At 44.6% G+C, this 20,479-nt stretch overlaps 1 protein-coding gene across 1 annotated transcript in view; it reads left to right on the top strand.

The window, feature by feature from the left end:
• The window catches only part of LOC121938398 (sodium channel protein type 4 subunit alpha B-like), a 37,936-nt gene extending 22,341 nt beyond the window's left edge, over positions 1–15,595 (top strand). The window contains exons 20-32 of the mRNA XM_088079472.1: positions 558–609; positions 1,525–1,679; positions 1,846–2,019; positions 3,722–3,844; positions 3,937–4,224; positions 9,834–9,884; positions 10,103–10,234; positions 10,620–10,721; positions 10,800–11,070; positions 13,149–13,761; positions 14,355–14,499; positions 14,580–14,654; positions 14,901–15,595. Of these exons, the coding sequence (XP_087935598.1) occupies positions 558–609; positions 1,525–1,679; positions 1,846–2,019; positions 3,722–3,844; positions 3,937–4,224; positions 9,834–9,884; positions 10,103–10,234; positions 10,620–10,721; positions 10,800–11,070; positions 13,149–13,761; positions 14,355–14,499; positions 14,580–14,654; positions 14,901–14,969 (2,250 nt within the window). The 3' untranslated portion in view covers positions 14,970–15,595. The remainder of the gene's footprint in view (positions 1–557; positions 610–1,524; positions 1,680–1,845; positions 2,020–3,721; positions 3,845–3,936; positions 4,225–9,833; positions 9,885–10,102; positions 10,235–10,619; positions 10,722–10,799; positions 11,071–13,148; positions 13,762–14,354; positions 14,500–14,579; positions 14,655–14,900) is intronic.
• Positions 15,596–20,479: the final 4,884 nt, after the last annotated feature.

Genomic DNA, 20,479 nt, shown 5'->3' with positions numbered 1-20,479 from the left:
TTGTTCTCGGCAGCTCCGGTTCTGGAGACCCCGGTGCTCTCCGATATGGCTCAGTTGCAGCCTCGGTGGGTCCGTAAATCCTGCCCGAATATCTGAGTGAATCAATACCAATACTGATACACTGTAGGATTTGTGGTGGTAACATCCTCTGTGTGCACTCTTTTCTCCGGTCGACACTCAGCTGGTTTGCAATGTGAGACGGAAATAAAGAGTTGTTTTGGATGCATGCAGGGCATTCTGGATACCCAGATGTGGAAAATAGAAACAGAAGATCAAATAACGTTTAGTTGTCTCGAGCACCACTGATGGCACCGGTTCATGGACGTACAGCAGAGACACAGAGGGCGCGTTAAAAAACCAGAAACTTGGATTCATAAAGTTAATGCTGAAAAAAGATGAAGGGAGGACATTAGTTTAATGAGACATGCATGAAATCTCAATGTTGTTTTGTTTTCTGTTCAGTTTGTATTGATGTCTCATCGATGTTTGAACCGACATGTGAAGGTTCACGTCTTAACGGGAACATGATGACGATGATAAACTCTGTCTGTGTTCAGAAACACGATGAAGACGATGAAGGACACATTCCTGAGGACTGCTGCAACGACAGTGAGTGACAGTGATGAAGAGCAGCAGCCAATGACTGATCAATAACAGTTCTGATCAATCTCTCTGATCAATAAAAGTCCTGGTTACTCTCTGATCACTAACAGTATTGGTCTCTCTCTGATCGATCTCTCTGATTAATAACAGTATTGATCTTTCTGATCAATAACAATCCTGATCACTCTCTGATCAATAACAATCCTGATCGCTCTCTGATCAATAACAGTATTCGATAGTATGAGTTTTCTGTGGTGAATTCTGAACGGCCGACACATTGGTTGAAGCTTCAGACAGGAAATGTTTAATAAAAGTAAACATATAAGTAAACAATTATACTACAGTTACACTGTACATGAGTACAATAAACCAGTACAATATAAATGAAGATGAGCACAAAAATTAACTTAGACGATGACGAACTGCAACAAAGACAAGTACAATGAAGATGACAAATGAGGACAAGTACAACAAAGACGAGCGCTCGGGTCAGCCCAGACAGACACACGACTAAACGCAGACTAACGGACACAGGACAAAGAAATATCCGCGGTCAAACATGTCTTTAGACATCACCGTATATAGGGAGGTATTTACTTGAGTTAGACATAGTTCTAAACTACATATGGAAGGCACGTAATCATAAAAATCCATACTAACAGTATTGATCTCTCTCTGATCAGTAACAGTACTGATTTCTCTCTGATCAATAACTGTCCTGATCTCTGATCAATAACAGTATTGATCACTCTCTGATCAGTAACAGTATTGATTTCTCTGATCAATAACTGTCCTGATCTCTGATCAGTAACAGTATTGATCTCTCTCTGATCAGTAACAGTACTGATCTCTCTCTGATCAGTAACAGTATTGATCGCTCTCTGATCAATAACAGTACTGGCCTCTCTCTCTGTGTTTCAGAGTGTTACCGCTGCTGTCCGTTCCTGGACAAAGACATGTCTCGGGGTGGAGGGAGGGTCTGGTCTAACTTCAGGAGAACATGCTGCTCCCTCGTACAACACAGAGGCTTCGATGCCTTCATCATCGTCATCATCGTTGCAAGCAGCACTGCTCTGGTGAACAACACGCATCCAAACGCCTTCACTAACATACAACACGCATCCAAACGCCTTCACTAACATACAACACGCATCCAAACGCCTTCACTAACATACAACACGTATGAACACTGAGGGTCTACCTGTAGAGGGAGCTGACTAACACGGCTCTGACTGTCAACAGGCGTTTGAGGACGTCCACTTGCAGCAGCGTACAGTTCTAAAAACGGTTCTGAAGACGGCGGATCAGGTGTTCACCTTCATCCTCCTCATGGAGGTGATTCTCAAGATCATTGCCTTTGGACTCAAGAAATACTTCACCGACGCCTGGTGCTGGCTCGACTTCCTCGTCCTGCACGTGAGAACCAACACGCCAAAAAACAGAAGCAACACGCTAAAACACTGAACCAACATCTCAAAACACAGAACCAACAGGCCAGAACACTGAAACCAACACGCCAAAACACAGAACCAACACGCTAAAACCCTGAACCAACATGTTAAACACGGAACCAACATGTTAAACACGGAACCAACAGGCCAAAAAACAGAACCAACACGCTAAAACACTGAACCAACATGTTAAACACGAAACCAACAGGCCAAAAAACAGAACCAACACGCTAAAACACTGAACCAACATGTTAAACACGGAACCAACACATAAGACCATCAGTGACACACCGAGGACCAACATGTGATGGTCACCTGTGCAGAGACGGCAGAGGATGATGAGGGATCCCTCTTCAGGATGGACAGACGAGCGATAGATGTAAATAACAAGGGGGAGAGAGGGGGAGAGGAGAGGGGGGGAGAGGAGAGAGGGGAGGGAGAGAGAGAGGGGGAGAGGGAGGGGGGAGGAGAGAGAGGGAGAGGGGGTGAGAGGGAGGGAGGGAGAGAGGGGGAGAGAGGGGGAGAGAGGGAGAGAGAGGGAGAGAGAGGCACAGCAATAATAGAAACAGATTCATGTCATATTACAGTAATGGCAGGTGTGAAATCATTAATTGCACTCTGTGATGATGATCTTGAGGGCGATGATAAGAGTCTCATGCACATGTTGATAGGGAGGTGTCCAAAGTCAGGATCACAACATCGGCGCAACCAGGACCAGACCACGATCAGGGCGAGCGGGGGGTCCGGTATCAGTACAGCAAAAGCACAAGCACAACCGAAGACAAGAGGCAGAGACCTGAGGATTAGAGCAGAAAACAGCTCGTTCAGACCGTCTGTAGTCATGACTGTGTGAGGGCAGTTAGTTTGTTGAGTCTGTGGCACAGAGCTGTGTGACACACCGCTGGACGAGGTCAAAGAGCTCCAGCAGCACTTTAGAGCAGTTTAGAGAACTTTAATAGACCGACACATTTCGGCTGGCAGCCTTCATCGCGTTTGCTGGAGCTCTTTGACCTCTTCAAGACCTTCTTCACTCTCCATGCACCTTGGAGGTTGGTGAAGTTGTACCAGAAAGCCCCGCGTTGTTATGTGATCGTGTGCAATGTTTAGAGAGTGTTTAGAGAACTTTTTATGAAGTCTAGAATTGTGTGAATGCTGTGTGGTTTAGGACAAAATGGCTCAGTCAGATAGCTTGTTGAGATCCAGCAGAATGAAATGATTTGTAGCGTGACCACGTCCTGTTTAAAGGTCTTATAGCTCCCGTTTACTGACTGACCCCTCAGGTTTGACCTCCAGGTACATTAACGTGAAGGTCACCATAGCAACATGAAGGTAACCGTAGCAATATGAAGGTAACCGTAGCAACATGAAGGTAACCACAGCAACATGAGAGTAACCATAGTAACATGAAGGTCACCATAGCAACATGAAGGTAACCGTAGCAATATGAAGGTAACCGTAGCAACATGAAGGTAACCACAGCAACATGAGTGTAACCATAGTAACATGAAGGTAACCGTAGCAACATGAAGGTAACCACAGCAACATAAGGGCAACCATAGCAACATGAAGGTAAACACAGCAACATGAGGGTAACCATAGCAACATGAAGGTAACCACAGCAACATGAAAGTAACCATTTCAACATATGTCTGTGTTTGTGTCTCCAGGTGTTCCTGGTTTCTCTGGCCGCTGACACGTTTGGAGCATTTGAACTTGGAGCCATCTCATTTCTGAGGACCCTGAGAGCTCTGGGACCCCTGAGGGTCCTGTCTCGCTTCCAGGGCCCGAGGGTGAGACAGGGCCTTCAATACATTTACATACTGATCAAGACATCAATAGATCAGCACCTGGATGAATTAACATGGACTCTCTCTGTTTCCAGCTGGTGGTGGGGACACTGGTCCGCAGTGTCCCGTCCCTGTTGAACGTCCTCCTGGTGTCTCTGCAGGTCTGGTTATTCTTTGGCCTTCTCGGAGTGAATTTCTTTGCTGGAAAGTTTTATCATTGTTTCAATGAGACGTCAGAGGAGCGTGTTTTGCCTGAAGTTGTTGACAACAAGTCTGAGTGTTTCAGTCTGATCATGCATAACTTCACCGAGATCCGCTGGAAGAACATCAAGAACATCAACTTCGACAACACCAACAACGCTTACCTGTCCCTGCTGCACGTGGTCAGTCCACACACACACACACACACACACACACACACACACACACTGGCAGTGTTTGTAATAATCATGTTTATGTTGTAAATCATGAAAAACTAGAAAATACATTTTCTGTGGAAAGGGCTGTGAACGCTGAAAGCTGAAATAATTTTAAACTATGGCTAAAAATGCAGAAATGTAAAAAATAATGCGTGACAAATCAGAAAATCTGGCAGAAATTGAAGCTGATCTTCCTTACCTCATGAAGCTAACAGCTGAAATACATCACTAGAAAAGCTGGGTGCTAAACTTTTAGTTTTCCAGGATCCTGGCTGCAATCTTGGCTGCACCTTGATTGTGGTGATGGCTATACTGATGCTGTGATCCTGCCTTTGGCTGTGCTCCTGTTGCGGGTACAGTGATGCTGTGTTCCCACCTGAGGCTCTGCTTGATCGTGGTCATGGTTGTGCTATTGCTGTGATCCTGTCTGTGGCTGTGCCTGTGCCGTGGCTGTGGCCAAGGGTTTTATCAAAGTGACACATTCAACCCGGGCAAAAGAGACAAAGCCAAGAGTTTAAGCATTCAAAATATTTAGTTTAAATAATAATAAAGTAACATAAAGTACTGGAGAATAGTAACAGTATTCCAGTTACAGTTCAAGGTTCAGTGCTGGCCCCTGTTGCCCCCCCACCCCAGGACCGCCATTGGAGGGATCCCTCTTCCTGTACGGACAGACGTGTAATAGATGTCGTAAATGACAATTGAATTACAATTATGTCAAAAAGGAAAGAGAAAGAGAGAGAGGGAGAGAGGCACAGCAATAATGGAAACAAACGCATGTCATATTACAATAAAGATCAGTGTAAAATTGTTAAATGCACTCTATGATAAAATTGTGGGTGTTGATAAGAGTCCTATGCATATGTTGATAGTGGAGGCGTGGCTCATCATAATGGCAGTAGAAGGTTACGTCAAGCACATCACAGCATCAGCGCAACCAGGACCCACAACACAGACACCTTCAGACAGGACCACAGCAACGGCTAAGACCACGATCAGGGCGAGCTGGGGGTACAGTATCAGTGCAGCCACAGCACTAGCACAACCAAAGGCAGGATCACAGCACCAGCACAACTATCACCGCGATCAGGCGCAGCCAAGATTGCAGCCAGGAAAACTAGGAAACAAGGATGCAGGAACACTCCAGAGAGGCAACAGAGTTAGCGTAATGCAGTAAACAGACATGAGCGATTTCAGATGGAGGGAACAAGAGAAGGAAAAAGGAGCTCAGTGTATCAGAGGAAGTCCCCCGGCAGGTTAAACCTATGTCATCCTAACTAGGGGCTGGTCCAGGAAACCTGAGCCAGCCCTAACTATAAACTTTATCAAAGAGGAAGGTCTTAAGTCTACCCTCAAAAGTGGAGACGGTGTCTGCCTCCCTGACCGAAACTGGAAGATGGTTCCATAAAAGAGGAGCGTGGTAGCTGAAGGCTCTGGTTCCCATCCTAGGTTTGGGAGACTTTGGGAACTAAGTAACCCTGCATTTTCAGAGCGCAGTGATCTTGAGGGTTGATAGGGAACTATGAGCTGCAACAGATAAGATGGAGCCTGACCATTTAGAGCTTTGTAAGTAAGGAGGATGATTTTGAATTCAATCCTGCAGACTGCAGAGATTTGTTGGTGCAACTGGATAATAGGGAGTTACAATAATTCAGCCTAGAAGTTACAAATATGTGTACTAATTTTTCGCCGTCTGCTTTAGACAGGACGTCTCATTTTTACAATGTTACGCAAGTGAAAGAAAGCAAGCCTAGAAGTTTGTCTCATATGGAAGTCAAAACATAGATCTTGATATATCTCGAATATAACACTGTGTTTCCTTATAGTTGTGCTAGAGGCCAAGGTAATGCCATCTAGAGAAATAATATCCCAAGAAAAGGAATTTCTGAGGTGTTTGGGGCCAAGAACAATAACTTCACTTTTGTCTGAATTTAACATCAAGAAACTAAGGTTCATCCAGGCTTGTATGTCCTTAAGACATGCATAAAACCCTACCCTAAGCCTAACCCTGCTTTTATTTTGAAGTGGATTGTTTAGGCAGCGGAGGGCCATCTATTCACACTCCTTAACAAGTAGGTGGGGAAAATGCCCTGTAATGCTCATTGATACCTGCCATTTCAAAGCATAGAGCAGGGGTGTCAAACTCATTTTCACTGAGGGCCACATCAGCATTATGATGGCCCTCAAAGGGTGAGTGTAAGACTGTATAAATGCAACTCTGGGGCACATCTACTCATATACCTTAAGCAACCACCGTTTCAAAAATTCACCCTCTCACTTTGAAGATCGAGCGTTTCCTTTAGCCACAATAAAGCTAGCTTTCACTGCTGCATCATTTTTGGTTTTAGCTTTTGTGAACATGTCCTGCTACAAGTGCAGTCTGCTTTTTAATTCTCGGACAATTTGTCGTTTTTCTTAGCTAAATTGCTAAATGCTAAATTTAGAATACTTAGCTCTGTGTTTGGTGTCAACATGGTGACATACTCCACCACCGACTAACCCTAACCCTAACCCTCACAACACAAAAGTTGTACCGGCTTTTCTCCTTGAAGCATGCACATATTTTCACTTTCGCATCTCTCATTAAATTCCCTTCCTTCTGCATCAATTTTTCTCTTTTTGGACATTTTGGGATTTTCTTTTTTTTAATGATCTTTTTATTGGAAAAGGAATGCATACAAAAATACAATCAACATGTGCAGCACAATATCTTGCAAAAGTCTGAGTAACTCCTGGTAGAAAACTTGGCTCATAAGAAATGTTGGTTTCAAAACTCAGTTCCAGGAAAATATCCATGGACAGTAAGAAACATTGAACAAAATAGATAAATAAATAAATAAATGAATAAATAAAACATAAAGAAATAGTAGAAGAACTACTTGGGATAAATATATATTAATAAAGTACAGAAAGAGGAAAAAAGAAAAAAGAAAATTAGATAAAAAATGTGGATGACTTGAAATTGCAGTGTTTGTATACATATTCCTAAAATACAAAGTAGATAAAAGCATACTAAAATAAATGGTATACAGCGCATTCACTTTTGATCACTTTCTGTGTGCTTACACATTCATACAATTCTTCATTCTTAGAAGATTAACAGTGAACTACAGAACCAAGGGGACATACAATATAATTTAAACACTGTTGTCTTAATGGGAAGAAAGCATTATAGTCTCAGGGGTAGTTGTTAAAGTCGGTGCTCTTTGGGGTAAAGAAATCAACCAGTTTTCCCCAAATGTGGTCAAATTTTCCTTTTTGGATTCTCGGACAGTAGGTTAGCTTTTCCATTCTATATATCTCAAGAATTATACCGAACCACTTCTCCAGTGTGGGAGGTGATGGATTTAACTGTTTTCTGGTGATCAATTTTTTACTCGCTGCTAGAAGGGCCTGTAACAGCTTTACATCCTTCCTTCGATTCACTATTGAGTTTGACCAAAATACAAAGTCTCAAAGTTCAAAGGTATTGGATTTTAAACACTGTATTTAGTGTTTTATGTACATCACTCCAGTATAATGTTAATTTGACACATCCCCAAAATATATGAAAGTGGTTTGCCTCCCTTGAGCCACATTGTCTCCAGCATGACACATTAGTATTATAGCTCAAAATTTCTCCCCACGCTTCCTCTGAAAGATTTAATCCCGCCTCCTTTTCCCACTTTAGTAAAAAGTAAAGAGTATTTTCATTCTTTGCATAAAGAGAGTATCGTATAATTTAGATATGGATTTACGCGGCGTTGACTAAAAGGCTGCCTTCAAGATTTTGTGGACCTCAGATTCTGCCATTGTTAAATCTGTGGGTTTACATTTATGGTTAAAATAATTCCTCAGTTAAAGATATCTGAAAAAAATCATTTTTCTCCAAGCCATGTTTGTTTTGTAGGTATTGAAAACTCTGTAGTAGGTTTTTCTCAGTGAATGATAGAAAGGTATTGAGTCCTTTCTTTATCCAAGATTCAAATCTTTAATCTTTTCTATTGGGAGGAAATTCTGAATCATAGGCACACCATCTGAAAAGTTTTAGCATATTATGAATTTCACTATATTTAACTACCGTCTGCCATTTTTTTAATGTAAGATTTATCCATGGATTTTTTAACTCTTCTAATTGTGCTGACAGTCCTCTGTCAGCTATTGCAGCCTGCAAAGGAAAACCCACCTTCTAACTAAATTCGAGTTCTTTCCATTTGGCTTTGTAGTTGGAGTTGCAGCAGTATAGTAGAGGGATTAGTTACGAAGCTAAAATATATTTCCTTAAGCCCCTCCTCTTTCTTTCCCCAACTGTAAAATGCTATATCAAATTCTTGCCTTTTTCCCTTTTCCTTTGCAAAGGATATTTTGGGATTTTCATTAGAAACTTCTCAGCTCCACTTGTTGGAAAACTGCTGTAGTTAAAAGCTGATGTGGAAACACTGCAATCTAGCGCGTGTGCTGTCTCTTCGCACATCACAAAATCCACATGCATTTGCCGCTCGGGTTCCAGGGGCTGACAGCAAACATTGACCAGAAACTACATCTCCCACAACGCATGTAGATTTTGTGCCACATGAAGAGACGGCATCCCGCCTGCCCCCGTCTGAATTGCGTCTGCCCCCGTTACAGAGGTTGCTCTGGTTCAAACAGCATAGACTTTTATTTTAAGACAACCATACTCCTAAACTCTTGCGGGCCACATAAAAGGATGTAGCGGGCTGGATTCGGCCCGATTCGAAAGTGTCTTACTTCTTCTTGCTCGAAGCAAGAAAAGGCACTCCATTTATCTTACCAGGCGGCACCATCGTATTGCTAAGTTAAAGAAGCCCCACACCATCGCAGAGGGCCTTATCTTACCCGCAGCCATGGACATGTCAGAGAGGTGCCGGATCAATCCGCAGTGGATAACCTGAAAACCATACCTACCTCCCTAAAATGACAGTATAAGTGTAACAGGTGTGGTGTGGACCCAGATGCAGTACACCGGTGAACAGGAATAGTTGGTAATGACGTTTATTTAACCCAGCACAATTAATGCATGAAGCAAAGTGAAGCAGTACTGTACAAAGTTCGTTCTTCGAGCGGGAAGCCCAAACAAAGTCTCTGAAGGGTGAACGCCGTGAAGAAACGAAGCTTACTGCACTCGGCGACAATGATGAGGAAACCCCGTAGTCCGACGGGTCGGCGGCACGTGTGGAGGTACCGTCGAGGAGAGAGCAGAAGAGTGGTCGGGAACAGGCGGAGGTTTCGAAGCCAGCGGAGCAGTCCGTGAATGCAGCAGTACCGGTGGGGATCAGGCAGAAGAATCGTCGGAACCAGGCGGAGGAGTCTCTTTCCTGGGGGTGGATCCAGGTTTTTCATTGTCCGAGTGAGCTTTGAAGTCCCCCAGGAGAAAAATGGAGTCCCCACTTGGTACCCTTTCCAGGAGACCGCCCGACAACAACAGTCAGAGACATCCTTCCTGCAAATGAAGCCGCTTTAAATGAAAGCATTTTTAATGAAACCAGTTTAAGTTAAACCAGTTAAAATGAAACCAATATCAATAATCTGGGTTTATTTGATGCTGACAACATCTTGTGTCATTTGTCCCTCAGATGACAGGAGACGGTTTTGACATCATATATGCAGCGGTGGACACCAGACAGGTCTGTACCGAGACCAGTACTCATACTGGGACTGATACTGGTACTCAAACTGGGCCTCATACTGGGACTGATACTGGTACTGACATTGGGAATCATAGTGGGACTGATACTGGTACTGACATTGGGAATCATAGTGGGAATGATACTGGTAGTTATACTGATACTGGTAATCCTACTGGGACTCATACTGAGTGTGTGTACCGTCTGTGTGTATGTAGGTGGAGTCTCAGCTGGTCTATGAGTCCAAACCGTACGCCCACCTGTACTTCATCTTCTTCACCATCTTTGGCGTCTTCTTCACCTTCAACTTCATCATCAGACACATCATGGACAACCTGCTGAGAGACAAGATATGTCTTTACTCCAAGAGATAGACGGAGAGAGAGAGAGAGAGACAGACAGACAGACAGAGATAGAGAGACAGAGAAAGACAGAAACAGACAGTTGTCTCCAATGAGAATAGAGAATCAGGTTTTTTGTGTTCAGAAAGTGTCAGACATTAAAGATTCAGAATCAGAGAAGATTTTCTGTCACTTTACCTCCAATTTTACTTTGTGTCTTTTTTTGTGTCTTTACTTCTTGTGTGTGTTTGTGATTATTTGTCTTTACTCTGTGTTTATGTGTGCCTTTATTTGTCCTCTTTTGGTGCTTATTTGTTTCTTTATTTGGTGTTTATTTGCGTCTTTATTTGTCCTTTTTTGGTGTTTATTTGTGTTTTTATTTTTGTGTCTGTACTCGGCAGGTCGGCGTCTCTTCGTGACGGAGGAGCAGCAGAAGTTTTGGGCGGTCATGAAAATGCGAGCGCTGCGTCCTCAGAAGGCTGTCCCTCGTCCTCAGGTTGGTCCACGTCCTGTCGGACACGTCTCCATCGGGTGAAATCCGCTCTGACGTCATCTTTCCTGTTTCCTGTTTCAGGGGGTGTGTCTCGCCGGCCTCTTTGACCTGGTGACCGGAGCGCCGTTCAGCGTGTTAATGGCAGTGGTGATCTGCCTCAACATGGTGGTCCTGATGATAGAGACGAGGGACCAGAGCGAAACAATGGACATTGTCCTCTACTGGCTGCATTTCGTCTTCATCCTCATCTTCCTCATCGAGTTCATCCTGAAGATCATCGCGCTCGGACGCCACTACTTCTCCGACGGCTACAACGTCCTAGACTTCCTGGTGCTCATCATAACCATTGTGGGTGAGTCAGCGAGGTCTCCTCTGATGATGTCACCATCTCCTCTGATGATGTCACAGTTTCCTCTAATGATGTCATCATCTCCTCTGATGATGTCACTTTTTCCTCTAATGATGTCAGCGTCTCCTCTGATGATGTCACCGTCTCCTCTCATGATGTCACTGTGTCCTCTGGTGATGTCACTTTGTCCTCTGATGATGTCACTGTGTCCTCTGGTGATGTCACTGTGTCCTCTGATGATGTCACTGTCTCCTCTGATGATGTCACCGTCTCCTCGGTCTCCTTGTCGGTTACAGACACACACACTGAGATTCAGATCTAAGATTTCGGATCAAACCAAGTTCCTTTCTGAGTTTGTGCAACAAACCCACCAAAATTTTAAGGTGAGATTTAAAGTCCACCTACGACTCAGACACGACAAAATGACACGTAGTGACCACAAGGTGGCGTTTAAACAATGAAGTTTGCAATGATCAATAACTTTTTCCCGATTTTCTCTAAATCACACGTTCACAAACTGGTCACGGACCATCTGTCCAATCGTCTTGAAACTTTGGCAGGTTCATCCACAGACATCGCAGATTTAAATTCTGTAGCTCTTTTTTTTATTGTCAGATCATTGACTAACAAATCCTTTTTTTCATGATCTCATCATCAAAAAGAATCTGCATTTCATGATTTTAGTTGAGACCTGGCTAAACAGTACTACAGGTGTAGCAATACTAAAAGAGGCCTGTCAACCAAATTATAAGTATCAGTCATTCAGACAAAACAGGAGAGGAGGAGGGATTGCTGCCATTTTTTCTAAAGTTTGCATGTAATGACACTGACCTCGGTGGATTTACATCAGTTCAATATCTTGCTCTTGAGGTCAAATCAGATTTATCAGTTCTTATCATTACATTGTGTAGGCCACCAGGATATCCATCGTATATGATAGTAACCCTGAATGGAGACCTGAATATTCAGATGAGTCCAGAGCTGTGGAGCTCATTAATAATTAATAGATTATTACAGAGAATGCTAGACAGTAACCTAGGTTAGGTTAGGTTAGGACAGTAACCTAGGTTAGGTTAGGTCAGGTCAGGTCAGGTTAGGTTAGGACAGTAACCTAGGTTAGGTTAGGTCAGGTCAGGTCAGGTTAGGTTAGGACAGTAACCTAGGTTAGGTTAGGTTAGGTTAGATTAGGACAGTAACCTAGGTTAGGTTAGGTTAGGTTAGGTTAGGACAGTAACCTAGGTTAGGTTAAGTTAGGTTAGGACAGTAACCTAGGTTAGGTTAGGTCAGGTCAGGTTAGGTTAGGTTAGGACAGTAACCTAGGTTAGGTTAGATTAGGACAGTAACCTAGGTTAGGTTAGATTAGGACAGTAACCTAGGTTAGGTTAGGTTAGGTTAGGTTAGGGTTAGGTTAGGTTAGGTTAGAGTTAGGGTTAGGTTAGGTTAGGTTAGGTTAGAGTTAGGGTTAGGTTAGGTTAGGTTAGAGTTAGGGTTAGGTTAGGTTAGGTTAGGAAAGAGTTAGGGGTTAGGTTAGGTTAGAGTTAGGGTTAGGTTAGGACAGTAACCTACCCTTGACATGACCCTTGATTGACCCTTGATTTAGTGACCCTTGACATCACGTGTTTGATCCCTGACATCTCATGTTTGATCCTTGACATCACGTGTTTGACCCCTAACATCATGTGTTTGACCCCTAACATCATGTGTTTGACCCCTAACATCATGTGTTTGACCCTTGACATCACGTGTGGCATTGAGCCTCCATCAGATTCAACGTTTTCTGTTTCATCTCACTTTTTTACCCAAAGTCACCAAAATATGAGGAAACACTTGAAACCTGCAGAATGAGTATTTCTTTGTTCTGTGACCGTTTGAGAGCTGAAAACTTAAAAATACAAAAAAACAAAATCTGCAAAATGTTTATCTTTAAAAACACCTTTTTCTTTTTTTAAGAAAACCCAAATAATCATCCAAATGTTTTTGTACTGACGTTTGTGATGCTTCAGATTGTAACCGTGTCTTTTTCTGTCTCTCTGTCCGTCTTGCTTTCTCTCTGTGTCTCTCTGTGTCTCCGTATCTCTCAGGCTTGTTCTTGGCAGACCTCATAGAGAAGTACTTTTTGTCCCCTGTCCTCTTCTCGGTGCTCCGATTGTGTCGGGTGGCTCGTCTCTTCTCTCTCCTTCGTTTTGCACGGGGAATCGGGAAGCTGTTGTTGTCCCTCATGATGTCACTTCCTGTCCTCTTTAATGTGGGGGTCCTTCTCTTGGTCCTCGTGGTGGCGTCCTCGATCTTCGCCATGTTTAACTTTGCCTATGTGAGGAAGGCGTACACGATCGATGACATGTTCAACTTCGAGACATTCTGGAGTAGCTTCATATGTCTGATTATGACCACCATGACGGCGTCCTGGGGCGGTCTGCTGATGGCGCTGACAAACACACCGCCGGACTGCGACCCCTTTGAGGAGCACCCGGGATCCACAGTCACGGGAGACTGCGGCAGCCCAATGCTCGCCATCATCTTTTTCTGCACCCATGTGGCCCTGTCCCTCCTGCTGATTGTTCACCTGTACGTTGCCGTCATCCTGAAGATCCTTGAACCCGACAACGGCACGCCGCTGAGCGACGACCAGCTCCAGATGTTCTATGAGATCTGGAGGAGGTTCGACCTCGAGGGATCGCAGTCCATACAGTACAGGTGAGTCCAGATCCAACAGCACAGGTGAGTCCAGAATCCATACAGCACAGGTGAGTTCAGAATCCATACAGCACAGGTGAGTCCAGAATCCATACAGTACAGGTGAGTACAGAATCCATACAGCACAGGTGAGTCCAGAATCCATACAGCACAGGTGAGTCCAAATCCATACAGCACAGGTGAGTCCAGAATCCATACAGTACAGGTGAGTACAGAATCCATACAGTACAGGTGAGTACAGAATCCATACAGAACAGGTGAGTACAGATCCAACAGTACCGGTGGCTCCAGATCGATTCAGCACAGGTGTCTCAGGTTGTCAGTGGTGGTGTGTGGTGGTCTCAACGGGTCTCAGGTGGTCTGTGGTGGTTTCTGGTGGTTTCTGGTGGTCTCAGATAGTATGTGGTGGTCTCAACGGGTCTCAGGTGGTCTGTGGTGGTTTCTGGTGGTTTCTGGTGGTTTCTGGTGGTCTCAGATAGTATGTGGTGATCTTAGCTGGTCTCAGGTGGTTTCTGGTGGTCTCAGGTGGTCTGTGGTGTGTTCTACACAGTAGAACCGTAGTAATGAGTGTGGATCTGTTCTGTGTTCCTCAGTCAGCTGTCCGAGTTCTGCGATGCTCTGAAGGATCCTCTGAGGGTTCCTAATCCAAACTCAGCCACCCTGATCCACATGGATCTGCCTCGACTCCCTGGAGACCAGATTCACTGTGCAGATGTCCTGTTTGCTCTGTCCACACAGGTAACCACACCTGCTCACATATTGTTATTATTATTATTATTATTATTGTTGTTGTTGTTTATCTCTCTTTCTCTCTGCAGGTGTTTGGTTTCTCAGGACAGTTGGAGACTCTGAAAGTCAAAATGGAAGAAAAGTTTGTCAACAACTCGGCAAAGGTTTTACACCTTTCTATTCTATTCTATTCTATTCTATTCTATTCTATTCTATTCTTTTGTACTCTACAATATCTGTTATTGATCAGAGTTAATAAAGAAAACTGATCAGAAACTGATCCAAGTACACAAGTTTTATAGTTTCACTGTTTATATTATCAAAAAGTTTAATCATTATTTTTAATCTGATTATTGATTATTGTTTCCTCTGGTTCCTAACAGATGATTATTGATTATTGTTTCCTCCAGGAGCCGCCTGAACTAGTCAGCAGCACCCTGCAGAGGAATCAGGAAGATGTGGAGATGGCTGTGATTTAGTGAGCGTACAGGAAACATGTCCTGCAGCACTGATGAGACGGAAAAACCAGGACATTAGTATGAAAACAGCAGGACTTTAATCTGAAAACAGCAGGATGCTCTGAGTTAGATTGTGATTATGTTCTTCATAATAAAACTGAACTGAATAAGACGACTTTATAGTGAAGTAACACAACCGAATTTTAGTGACTTTATTAGGAAAATATCACAGCTTTACATATTTAGACACATTTTATTTTCAACATTTGAATTAAACAAACTAACAGCATGAACACAGAAACATTCAAGTGTAAATCACACAAAAATAATGTCAGTATTCATAGTTATTAATGAACTACTTTATTAATTATTATTAGTTATCATATTATCAGCTTTTTATTAAAGGAAAACTAACACTTTGAAAAAGCAACATTACCAGGAAAAAAAGTGACATCAGCATTTAGAAGTTAAGTTAATTATTTTTTATAGAAAGAGAAGCTTTTTCTCTTGTTCATCTCCATTTTTTTATTTCTGTGTTTCACTCACCTGATCACCCAATCACCTGATCAGCTGATCAGCTGATCACACGTAAAACTTGTAAAAACTTGTAAAACTTCAGTTAAACTCAATAAATGCAGATCAAAACATTTCAGATTCTTCGTCATTTATTTATTTATTTCATCTGTTAACAACAATCATACTGCTGGCGGTCCCCGACCCCTGGCCCCTGACCCCTGCTGAGATTCAGACTGATCCACCAAGTCCATCCCGATCCCCCTCCAACTGATCCTGAATGGCCTCTGATTGGGCCGCCTGGTCCGACCATCCCCCTGCACATGACCTGCCGAGCAAAGCTCACACCCACCTGCCGCATTTCTGCACGGACGCAAACATTTTCTGACTTCCTGTGCAGTTTAGACACTCAAGGAAAGTTTATGCAGCGAATGTTTAAGTTGTGAGTTGGACTCTGCTGAACTCTGCTGGATGCAGTTGGATGCAGCTGGATGCAGCTGGACGCTGCTGGATGCAGCTGGATGCAGCTGGACTCTACTACTAATAATAATAAATGATAGATTTTATTTCTAATGCACTTTACATTTAGCAAAATCTCAAAGTATTACAGACATGGTATAGGGACAGTAGATTAAAAACATTAAAAACAAGGCAAAAGCTAAGAATCAGAATCAGAATCAGAATCAGAATCAGAAAAAGATTTATTGCCAGGTATAGTTAACACAATACGAGGAATTTGTTCTGGTGGGTTGGTGCAACATAAATATAGAAAAAGAAAACAGATAAAATAGAAGATACAAATATAAAATATAAAATATAAAAAGTACGAGTCTTACAGTGCAAAACAAAACAAGTAACATAAGTAACAGTGTAACAGTGCAAGAAACAGAACCATGGAATTAAAGTTATATACAAGAATGGTTGGAGTGCAAGATATATATTGATATTTACATTGAAATTCACATTTATACAGGTTTGAGTGCAACTTTATGGTGTGGATGTGCTGCATGACCAGCAGCAGTGCCGGTGATGTGCATTAATGAACACGTTAATGTAACGTACAGTCTATGAGGAGAGTGCGTCAGTGGGGGACCTGGGCCTTGTTTATGAGGCCGGTGGCAGACGGGAGGAAACTGTTCTTGTGGCGTGAGGTTCTGGTCTTGATGGACCGAAGCCTCCTGCCAGAGGGGAGTGATTGAAAGAGTTTGTGTCCAGGGTGGGAGGGATCGGCCACAATCTTACCTGCACGCCTCAGAGTCCTGGAGGCGTACAGGTCCTGGAGGGAAGGCAGACTGCGGCCGATGACCTTCTCAGCAGAGCGGATGATACGCTGCAGCCTGCGCTTGTCCTTGGCGGTAGCTGCAGCGTACCAGATGGTGATGGAGGAGGTGAGGATGGACTCGATGATGGAGGTGTAGAAGTGCACCATCATCTTCACTGGCAGGTTGAACTTCCTCAGCTGCCGCAGGAAGTACATCCTCCGTTGGGCTTTTTTGGTCAGAGAGCTGATGTTCAGCTCCCACTTGAGGTCCTGGGTGATGATGGTGCCCAGGAAGCAGAAGGACTCCACCGTGACCACTGGAGAGTCTCTCAGGGTGATGGGGGTGAGTGGGGCTGTGCTCCTTCTGAAGTCTACTATCATCTCCACTGTCTTTAGAGCGTTGAGCTCCAGATTGTTCAAGCTGCACCAGGACACCAGACGGTCTGTCTCCCTCCTGTAGGCGGACTCATCTCCATCAGAGATGAGCCCGATGAGGGTCGTGTCGTCCGCGAACTTCAGGAGCTTGACAGACTGGTGACTGGAGGTGCAGCTGTTGGTGTACAGGGAGAATAGCAGAGGGGAAAGAACACAGCCCTGAGGGGATCCAGTGCTGATAGTCCGGGAGTCAGAGATGTGTTTTCCCAGCTTTACATGCTGCCTCCTGTCAGACAGGAAGTCTGTGATCCACCTGCAAGTGGAGTCTGGCACGTTCAGCTGGGAGAGCTTGTCCTGCAGGAGAGCTGGGATGATTGTGTTGAAGGCAGAGCTGAAATCCACAAACAGGATCCTGGCATAGGATCCTGGGGAGTCCAGGTGCTGGAGGATGAAATGCAAGGCCAGGTTAACTGCATCATCTACAGACCTGTTGACTCTGTAGGCAAACTGTAGGGGGTCCAGGTGTGAGTCAGTAATGTCTTTGATGTGTGGAAGCATGAGGCACTCAAATGACTTCATAACCACAGAGGTCAAGGCGACGGGTCTGTAGTCATTGAGACCTGTTGTCCTCAGCTTCTTGGGAACAGGGATGATTGTGGAGGCCTTGAAGCAGGCCGGTACGTGGCATGTCTCCAGTGAGGTGTTGAAAATGTCTGTGAACACTGGAGACAGCTGATCAGCACAGTGCTTCAGGGTGGATGGAGAGACAGAGTCCGGCCCACTTGCTTTGCGGGGGTTCTGCCTCTTGAACAGTCTGTTGACATCCTTCTCCTGGATGGAGAAAGGTGTCACTGGGGGGGAGGGGGAGGATGAGTTGGGAGCTTCTGAGGTGGGCAGCTGTGGTGAAGCTCCTGCTGAGATGGGGGAGGTGCAGGTGGAGGGTTGAGGCTGGTCAGAGGTGTGATGGGGGATGGAGTCAGGACTGTCCCATTGTCTTGTCTTTCAAATCTACAGTAAAACTCATTCAGGCTGTTGGCCAGACGCAAGTCATTGGCAGCTTGTGGGGCTCTGGGTTTGTAATTGGTTATCTGCCTGAGCCCCCTCCACACAGAGGCAGTGTCACCGGCTGAGAACTGGTGTTGGAGTTTCTCAGAGTACAAACATTTAGCTCTTCTCACCTCCTTGCTAAACGCATACTTTGCCTCTCTGAAACCGTCTCTGTTCCCACTCCTGAAAGCTGCCTCTTTGTCTGACCTGAGCTGTCTGAGTTTTGCTGTGAACCAGGGCTTGTCATTGTTATGACCCACCCTGGTCCGTGTTGGTATACAGCTGTCCTCACAGAAGCTGATGTAGGACGTCACAGCATCTGTAAACTCATCCAGAGTTTTGGTAGCAGTCCTGAAAACATCCCAGTCAGTGCAGTCCAAACACGCCTGGAGATTCTCCACTGCTCCACTGGTCCACTGTTTTGATTCCCTCACAACAGGTTTACAGAGCTTCAGTTTCTGCCTGTATGCAGGAATCAGATGGACCATCACGTGGTCCGAGAGTCCCAGTGCAGCACGGGGGACGGCGTGATAGGCACCGCTTAATGTGGTGTAACAGTGATCCAAAATGTTCTCCTCTCTGGTCGGACATTTGATTAACTGTCTTTATTTAGGGAGTTCATGTGAGAGGTTGCCTTTATTAAAGTCACCAAGCACAATGACAAAAGAGTCCGGGTAGGTCCACTCCACACAGAGAATCTGGTCAGCGAGCGTGTGTTGTGCGTCCTGCACGTTAGCCGACGGTGGGATGTAAACACCAACCAGGATGAATGAAGCAAACTCACGGGGGGAATAAAAAGGTTTGCAGTTGATAATAAAAGATTCCAGATGAGGAGAGCAGTGCTGAAGGATCACTGTCACGTCGTTACACCAGCCATGTTCGTGTAAAAGAAAAGCTATGCAGCAAATTCCCAAAATTTCCAAAAGTAGGTTAGGAACCAGAGCCTTCAGCTACCACGCTCCTCTCCTATGGAACCATCTTCCATTTTCGGTCAGGGAGGCAGACACCATTTCAACTTTTAAGGGTAGACTTAAGACCTTCCTCTTTGATAAAGCTTATAATCAGGGCTGGCTCAGGCTGCCTGGACCAGCCCATAGTTAGGCTGACATAGGTTTAACCTGCCGGGGGACTTCCCCTGATACGCTGAGCTAGTTTCCTAGTTTCCCTGGATCCTGGCCGTAACCTTGACTGTGCCTGACCGTGGTGATAGCTGTGCTGATGCTGTGATCCTGCCTTTGGTTGTGCTCGTGCTGTGGCTGTACTGATACTGTGCCCCTCGCTCGCCCTGATCGTGGTCTGGTCCTGGTTGCGCCGATGCTGTGATCTTGCCTTTGGACACCTCCCTTTCAACATATGCATGAGACTGTTATCATCTCCCTCAACATCATCATAGAGTGCAATTAATGATTTCACACCTACCATTGTTGTAATATGACATGCATCTGTTTCTATTATTGCTGTGCCTCTCTTCCCCTCTCTTCCCCTCTCTCCCCCTCTCTCACCCTCTCTCTTTCTCTTTCCTTTTTTGCCATGATTGTATTTCATTTGCTATTTACGACATCTATTGCTCGTCTGTCCGTCCTGGAAGAGGGATCCCTCATTATCCCCTACCGCTCTTCCTGAGGTTTCTTCCTTTTTTTTCCCCCCCGTTACAGGGGTTCTTTTTCGGGAGTTTTTCCTCGGGTGATGTGAGGGTCTAAGGGCAGAGGGATGTCGTACACTGTAAAGCCCTCTGAGGCAAACCATGTTTTGTGATAATAGGCTCTATAAATAAAACTGACTTAAAAAAGCAATGCACAATATTAGGCAATGGTATAAAACAGAAAAGTTTTAGTCCTTTTTTAAAGGACTCAGTGCTCTGTGGTGACCTCAGGTGGTCAGGGAGGAGCAACAGAGTGGAAGGCCCAATCCCCCATAATGTGGAGTTTGGTCCTGGGGGAATGGAGGAGGTTGGTGTTGCTGGAGCGGAGGTTTCTTGTGGTGGACTGAGGGGTGAGTAGTTCTTTGAGATAGCAGGGGGCGTTGCCACGAATGCACTCATGTGTCAGCAAGGAGAGTTTGTATTCTATTATGAGTGGAATGGGAAGCCAGCGTAGGGATTTCAGGATTGGTGTGATATACTCATATTTGCACACTCTCATCAGGATCCTAGCCACACCGTTTTGGAGGTACTAGAGCTTTTGGAGGCTCTTGCTAGGGATCCCGATGAGAAGTGCATTACAGTAGTCAAGCCTGGAGAAGACAAAGGCTTCAGGGAGAGTGAGACAGAGGCGGAGTTTGGCTGTGATTCTGGGGTAGTAGAATGAGGTTTTACAGAGACCGTTGACGTGTGCTT

Source organism: Plectropomus leopardus, chromosome 7 (genome assembly GCF_026936395.1).
Source record: "Plectropomus leopardus strain MGB_pleo_1.0 chromosome 7, ASM2693639v1, whole genome shotgun sequence".
Taxonomy (NCBI): Eukaryota; Metazoa; Chordata; class Actinopteri; order Perciformes; family Serranidae; genus Plectropomus; species Plectropomus leopardus.
This window is presented reverse-complemented; position numbering and strand designations above follow the sequence as displayed.